We start from the raw sequence: 8,167 nt of genomic DNA, 5'->3' as shown, positions 1-8,167 counted from the left end.
ATTTAAACAACCAACAGAAACTCTGATTTACTAAACACAAAAGTAAGTATAATAAAGTTTGTTTCTTTGATTGTAACTCCCCTTGTAGGATCTAGGTTATATTTTCCCTCTATAAAATATAATGGATTTCAAGGATAATTTATATATTTTCTAATATACCCAAGATATGTTTATGAGATGTAATTTTTAGAATGAATTTCTCTTGTGTAGATAAATGTTATTGTCTGGAGGTTTTTAATGCATGAGATACATAAATAAATCTTCATCTAACATAACATAAGAAATATCAATGGCAACTTTGGTTATACATTCAACTTCAAATTAAAAATAGTAAAGTATATTTGTATGTATAGAAATATAGAAACAAGAATAATATATCAGCTGAAGTGGTAACATCTCATTAAAGATGCTGTGTTCATTTTGAACATTTGCTTAAAAGAGAGAATAAACAATCACTCAGTTACACTTTAGAATAAATCTGTTTACTAACTTCCACTATGTAAGAATTTGGAGTATCTTAGAAAAACACAGATCTATCTTGAGGACTGAACAATGATCAAAGTTTAAAGGGCTTCGTAAGATTTCACAGTAATGCACAGATGACCTGATACAGTAGGAAAAGAGACAGAGGAAAGGTCGGCAGGCTGCAAAAAAAAATAGCTCTTCTACATTTCAATTTGATATAAATAGTTGACAGTTGTTAAATGGGAGATAAGTTTGCTAAGAAGTTTATAACTTTCAGGTAAACCACAAGCCTTCCTCAGTGCTTCTTCCCTGTCTTGGTAACTGTGAGATGTGCGAATAGTCGCACCCAACTTTGCCCCTTCGTCAGTAAGAAAACACAGTTAAGTTAAACAATAAAGTGAAACTGCTCGTAAAACAAATAAACTGAACGTCCAAAGGGAAAAGTTTCTCTATTCATTGATGTAAGTAAACGTCAGGATACTGATTGCATGTGGAAAACATTTGAGTCTCTACCAGTGTAATTAATGATTAAAACCTAAGAAAATTCTGCACAGCAGTTTATCACAAACTCAGAATCTGAAGGTTCTTGTCTTCTGGATTTAATGTCCTATTTATTATTAGTAAAATTACCAACAATGGACATAAAATAATTCCTTTGACTGGAAGATCAGGGATGGAAGAGAAGGCAGTGGTCACTTATGTCAGCAGTGAATGTAAAGCACAGAGTCAGTAAAGTAAATGCATGCACAAAGTCAGAAATAAGGTGGATTGTGTAGAGGGGAACAAGAGTTGTTTCTAAGAATAAAACACATTTGTCCTAAAAGCAAACAAACAGAAAAAAGCTTGTTTTGGAACAAAGAGCTCAAGCTCTGCTCTAGAATCTGTACATTGAGCCCAAATTATGTGTTATGTATTAGCATTGTTTAAAGAAAAAAAAAACACAAAAGACCCAACTGTCAAGAAAAGACATGAAAGCAATGGTGAAATTTTATGATTTAGTTTGTGAATGGTGAAGAATACTTGAGCGTCAAAGGACATTATTGCTGATCATAAAACTATACCTCTTCAGCAATCTGTTTTAGTTGCATGAGAAAATCCTAAGCAGAGGATGGAAGTAAAATATTTAAAAGAAAAAAAAAACCTAATAAAGAAAAAGCCTGAATATGTCGTATCTTTGAAAATTTTAAATAATCTATAGGAAACATTTTCTGAATATCACATACAGATTGGACAGAAATCAGAAGTCAGTGATGAGAAACAGCACAGTAGAAACATTCATTCTGCTGGGACTGACAGATGACCCTCAGCTGCAGGTTCTGATTTTTATCTTTCTCTTTCTCACCTACATGTTGAGTGTAACTGGGAACCTGACCATCATCACACTCACCTTTGTGGATTCCCACCTGAAAACACCTATGTACTATTTCTTAAAAAACTTTTCCTTCTTAGAGATCTCATTCACCTCTGCTTGTATTCCCAGATACTTGTATAACACAGCAACAGGTGACAAGGTCATTACCTATAATGCCTGTTTCATCCAAGTGTTTTTTACTGACCTCTTTGCAATAACAGAATTTTTCCTCCTGGCTGCCATGTCCTATGACCGCTATGTGGCCATTTGCAAACCCTTGCATTATGTGACCATCATGAGCAGCAGAGTCTGCAGGATTCTCATTATCTGTTGTTGGATGGCTAGTTTATGTGTAATAATCCCACTACTAAGCCTGGGTTTAAGTCTGGAATTTTGTGACTCTAACGTGCTTGACCATTTTACCTGTGATGCATTTCCCCTTGTGAAAATCTCATGCTCAGACACATGGATAGTGGAACAGACAGTTATCATCTGTGATGGGCTGACCCTAAATATGACTCTTACTTGTGTAGTTCTGTCATACGGTAGTATCATAAGGACAATATTTAGATTCCCCTCTGTCCAACAAAGGAAAAAGGCCTTTTCGACTTGTTCTTCCCACATGATTGTGGTTTCCATCACCTATGGTGCATGCATTTTCATCTATATGAATCCTACAGCAAAGGAAGAAGTGACCGTTAATAAAGCGGTTTCACTGCTCATTTCTTCTATTTCTCCTACATTGAACCCATTTATTTATACGCTGAGGAACAACCAAGTTAAGAAAGCTTTCAAGGACTCATTGAAAAGATTTGCATTGCTCTCAACTAAAAGAAAATATTAAAAAAAAAAAATTCAAAATAAAAGATAAATGGCCCCAGATATTTTCTCCTTATGTATTTTTAATCATCTATACTTTAGCTGGTGGTGCAGTGGTTAAAGCACTCAGCTGCGAACCAAAAGGTGGGCGGTTCAAACCTACCATCCGCTGTGTGGGAGAAAGTTGTGGGAGTCTGCTTCTGTCAAGCTTTACCGCCTTGGAAACCTGATGGGGGCAGTTCTACTTTGACCTGTAAGATCACTATGAGTCGGAATGGAGTCAACAGCAGGGTTTTTTTAAAAAAAAAATTCTTTAGTTACATTCATTTTCTCTATCCTTTTTTAAAATAACTTCCATGAAATTTGCTCAAGTCTTTCTTGTATCTTCATTTTTCAAACCAATATCTGATAATGTTTTGCATCTTATTAAGAGAACATATAAGTAGATTTCTCAAAATTTATTATTTGAAAAGAAATCAACTTCATAATATTAAATTATAAGATATAATAAAAGCCATTACTCTAGTCCAGTAAATATAGGGTAAAATCCCTTGTAATTCTATTTAAATACACATGACGATGATATCCAAACACCTGAAATAAGAGTAAGTTTATGTAAGTCTAAAAAGGATGAAAAATGGCATAATGTAACAACATGAACAACAGTTTAGGAAGAGAATAATAGCACTTTCAATACTGATAAAATAGAGGTTTAAAATGACATGGAAATATTACTATTACAAACATATAAAAATGCTGAATAAATTTTAGTAAATATTATTTTGAATCTATTGCTAAAAGCATTGCAAAGCTGTAAGTAGAAGGTGTCAGAAATAAATATTCAAATAAAGGTAGAGCAATAATCTTTAATTTGACTGGTAGGTGCTCAGAAGAGCATACACTGGGGGATGAAAGCAGGGGGCTGCATTTTGGATCCCAGGGATTTCAGTTTAAAGCCTCAAGATCAATGTGGTGAGAGCACTTGAAATGACACAATAGCAGAAAGTCCAAAACCAAAAACCCATTGCCGTGGACAGTGGCATCACTAGGATTGGTGTCACTGAGTTTAGTAACTCATGGTGTCACCCCACTCTAGTGGATCTCCTCCTATACCAGGCCATACAGAATCCTTAGTAATGTTTTTTGTACTAATGTTACGGTAAATCATAATTCCCATATATTACACCCTCTTTTCCTTTAATTACTTCTTCATTCTCAAAAAGTTATTGATATAGGTTCACAAATAGTAATTATTACAATATTGTAGCTAAAGCACCAGAAAATTTAACAAACTCGGTGACCACAAAGACACAGGCAGCAACAAAAACAACAGCTCATGCTTGTAGCACGTGCGATTAAAACTATGATTCAAAGCGTCATTATAATTGGGTAAAAATGACAGCTCTGACTGGAGGACATTAGAAGGTTCAAAAAGTAAATTAGCATAGAGTTTCAGCCATGTAGATACATTGATACATGTAAGCTTGGCTTATCAAAAATATTTTTGTTGTTATAACCCACTAAAGGGATGTTTTTATAAAAAATAATAAATTTCTGTTGAAAAACTGCACAAAAAATTTGTAGACTGTCATTCTGGTGTCACCCCCTCTGACAGTGTTACCCAGTGCAATTCGCACCCCCCATGCCCTCCACTAGTAACACCACTGACTGTAGAGTTGATTCTGACTCTTAACAAAAAAACTATAGGACAGAGTAGTACTGCCCCACTGGGTTTCAAGGGAGGTGCTCCGGTGGTTCAGTGGTTAAGAGCTTGGATACTAACTAATAGGTCAACAGTTTGAATCCACCAGTAGCTTCTTGGAAACCCTATGGGGCAAGTCTACTCTGACCTGTCTGATCACTATGAGTCGGAATCAACTTGTTGGTAATTGGGTTTGGTTTGGTTTTGGTTTAGTCTTTACAGAAGCAGATTTCCACATCTTTTTTCCATGGAGAGGCTGTTGGGTTCAAACTGCTGACCTTTCGGTTGACAACTGATCCCTTAACCACTGTACCACCTGGGCTCCTCAGCAGAAAGTCAGAACTGTCAAATTGTTACAGTCTTAATGAAAGTTTGGATTAAAAAATCATTCCCATTTTCATTGAAAGATTACAGTTTTTTTCTGAAAAAATATTGTCTGTTGCTTTTAGGGCTATTGATCCCAGGAAATGTATTCTCAGATATATTCGATACCCGTGTCTACATCTACAGGATCGGCTCAGTGTTTAAGTACTTGGCTGTTAACTTAAAGATCAGCCACTTGAACCCATCAGCTGTTCCAAGGGAGAAAGATGTGGCAGTCTGCTTCCATAAAGATTACAGCCTTGGAAACCCCGTGGGGCAGTTCTACTCTGTCCTGTAGAGTAGCTATGAGTGGGAATTAACTCAAAGGCAATGAGTTTAGTTTGATTTTCTTTGCCTACATCAACACAAATTAAGCTTTTACAGTCCAGCTTCTCTCATACCAATCTAGATTACTAGATATAAAGAATAAAAAAATCCACACAAATATAATTCTTTGGAAATTAAGGTACTCACATTTAATCAACTAATTACTATCCAGAAAACAAAGAAATGCGGAAGCTATATTACAAATTATTTGGAACACTGAGAAACCTATACTCAGAAAGAATTCTGCTATCTTAATGTATCCCTTATTTACAAAAAAGTAAACTAGAATAAAAGAGAGGAACTTACACTTCATAAATGCCAAAGAAAATAATTTAAGAGAATTTAAAATATAATTTGAACAAAGGAAAGGACAATCAATATTCTTAGAGGAGAATTTTTGAATTTTTAATATAAGCAATGGTACAGTGGTTAAAATACTCAGCTGCTAACCAAAACGTTCCCAGTTTGAACCCACCAGCCACCCTGTGAGAGAAAAATGTGGCAATCTGCGTCCATAAAAATTTACAGCCTTGGAAACCTTACGGGGCTGTTCTACTGTGCCCTACAGGATCCATCTAAGTATTGTTTATAATATCAAAAGAAAGAAACTGCTTTAAGGTTTTAATCAATACAAAAATGTATACATAATACATATATCTTATGCTATATGTCTAACACTTAAAAGGAATAAACGAGAATTTTATTTTTTAAAAACTCAATATTTTCCAATAAGGCAAGAATATATCTCTTATTGGTTATTTTACTTTATATCTCATAATCAATAAAGGAATGGACCTTTACTTTTTTGATATTAGATGTACAATAAAAAAATGAAGACAAAGAGTCAGTTCCCTAAATTCCTCCAAAAGTCAACAACTCATTTATTTTTCCAAAATTGTCATTATAAACTCATGTATATACATGTATTTGATAAGTTTCAATGCATTGTAATTAGCATCCTTATTGATGCTCAAATTACCCTGTTTTTGTCAAGCAAGGCTTTTCATGTTGATTCCAAAGTCCCTTTGAGACAAAATTAGTAGTCTTTGATAGCTACCTGGATATTTGGTATAACAAAATGTTCCAGGCTCATCATACACAATGGTGTAGACAAATAATGGTGCCCCAAAGATGTCTAAGTCCTAATCTCCAGAACCTGTGAATATGTTACTTTATATAACAAAAGGGACTTTACAGATATAATACTTTACAGTTGAGGACCTTGAGATGGGGAGATTATTCTAGATGAGCTGGGTAGACCGGGTAATCACAATGGTCTATATAAGGGAAATAGGGAAACAGAAGAGTAAGAGAAGATGTGACAACAGAAGCAGAGCTCAGATTGAAGTGGGGCTACTAGCCAATGAGGGCTGGCAGCATCTAAAATCTGGAAAAGTCAAGGAAATGGATTTTCCAAAAGGTCAGCAGTTTGAATCCACCAGCCACTCCTTGGAAACCCTATGGGGCAGTTCTACTCTGTCCTATAGGGTCACTATGAGTTGGAATCAGCTCAAAGGCAATGTTTTGTTTTGTTTTATAAAGCCTCCAAAAGAATGTAGCCCTGCTGACCCATTTTAGACTTTTCACCTTCAGAACAATAAGAAATTATATTAGTTTGTGGTACTTTGTTACTGTAGCAATAGGAAACTGATAAAACATCTCTGTCCCTAGCCTAGAACTCCTAGCAATCTACTTTCGAATAACCAGCCATTGAAAAAACCCTATGGAGCACAGTTCTACTCTGACACACATGGGGTTGCCATGAGTAGAAATCTACTTGACAGTACAGTTTAACTAGAACTAGTGTTAACCTGTAGTGGTTGTGTGCTATCGAGCCAATTTGGACTCATAGCAACCCTAAAGGACAGAGTAAAACGACCCCAGAGGATTTCCTAGGCTAAAATCTTTATGGGAGCAGATCGCCAGTTCTTTCCTCCCACGGAGTCACTGGCTGGGTTCAAGCCACTGACTTTTCAGTTAGCAGTGGAAAGCTTAACCATTGTGCCACCAGAGCTTCTTAGTTTTAACTTAGAACTAGCCATTTCTCTGAGACCTGGTTTCTTTTAGTAGGAAATAGTATTTTGGAACCACAGCAAGGACAGTAGATGTGCTTGTTGCTATTGAATTAATCATTGTTTTTGGCCTTTTCAGTGGACAAAGCTAGGACATGTGATTTTTATTATATTAAAATATAAGTTCACAATGATATTTCCAATTCAAACTAATGACTTCAGGAATTTGTTGTTGTTAGATGCTGCAGGCTTGGTTCTAACTCATAGAGACCCTATGTACAACAAAATGAAACACTGCCTGCCTGGTCCTGTGCATTCCTCAAAATCATTGTTATCTTTGAGCCCATTGTTGCAGCAACTGTGTCAATCCATCTCGTCTGTCATGTTTCCATAATTTGTTATGATTCATATAGTCGAATGCCTTTGCAGAGTCAACAAAACACATGTAAACATCTTTCTGGTATTGTCTGCTTTCAGCCAGGGTCCATCTGACATCAGCAATTATATCTCTCATTCCATGTCATCTTCTGAATCCAGCTTGAATTTCTGGCAGTTCCCTGTCGATGTACGGCTGCAACCTCTTTTAAATGATCTTCAGCAAAATTTTACTTGCGTGTGACATTAATGATATTGTTCAATAATTTCCACATTCTGTTGGATCACCTTTCTTTGGAATAAGCATAAATATGGTTTTCTTCCAGTTAGTGGCCAGGTAGCTGTCTTTCAGATTTCTTGGCATAGACGAGTGAGCCCTTCCAGGGGTGCATCAGTTTGCTGAAACATCTCAATTGGTTTTCCGTCAATTCCTGAAGCTTTGCTTTTCGCCAATGTCTTCGACACAGCTTCGACTTCTTCCTTCATTATCATCAGTTCTTGATCATATGCTACCTCCTAAATGACAGAATGTTGACCAGTTCTTTTTGGTACGGTGACTCTGTGTATTCCTTCCATCTTCTTTTGATGCTTGCTGCTTTGTTCAGTATTTTGCCTATAGAATCCTTCAGTATTGCAACTCTAGGCTTTAATTTTTTCTTCAATTTTTTCAGGTTGAGAAATGCCTAGTGTGTTATTCCCTTTTGATTTTCTAACACCAGATGTTTGCACATGTCTTTCTAATATTTTATTTTG

The 8,167-nt window shown here is 35.8% G+C and overlaps 1 protein-coding gene across 1 annotated transcript; it reads left to right on the top strand.

Moving 5' to 3' along the window:
* Positions 1 to 1,700: 1,700 nt before the first annotated feature.
* On the top strand, positions 1,701 to 2,660 carry LOC101351220 (olfactory receptor 6C2-like). Its single transcript, XM_004374054.3, has one exon. It carries the CDS (start codon positions 1,716 to 1,718, stop codon positions 2,658 to 2,660), a length of 945 nt encoding a protein of 314 aa, XP_004374111.1. The 5' UTR covers positions 1,701 to 1,715.
* The last annotated feature ends 5,507 nt before the right edge of the window (positions 2,661 to 8,167 follow it).

Source organism: Trichechus manatus, unplaced genomic scaffold, assembly GCF_000243295.1.
Source record: "Trichechus manatus latirostris isolate Lorelei unplaced genomic scaffold, TriManLat1.0 scaffold00027, whole genome shotgun sequence".
Classification (NCBI taxonomy): Eukaryota; Metazoa; Chordata; class Mammalia; order Sirenia; family Trichechidae; genus Trichechus; species Trichechus manatus.
The sequence above is the reverse complement of the archived record's forward strand: the minus strand, read 5'-3'. Positions and strand labels throughout refer to the sequence as shown.

Coding starts and splice junctions, on each gene's coding strand:
- LOC101351220 (XM_004374054.3), top strand. CDS start 1,716: ATGAGAAACAGCACAGTAGAAACATTCATTCTGCTGGGACTGACAGAT.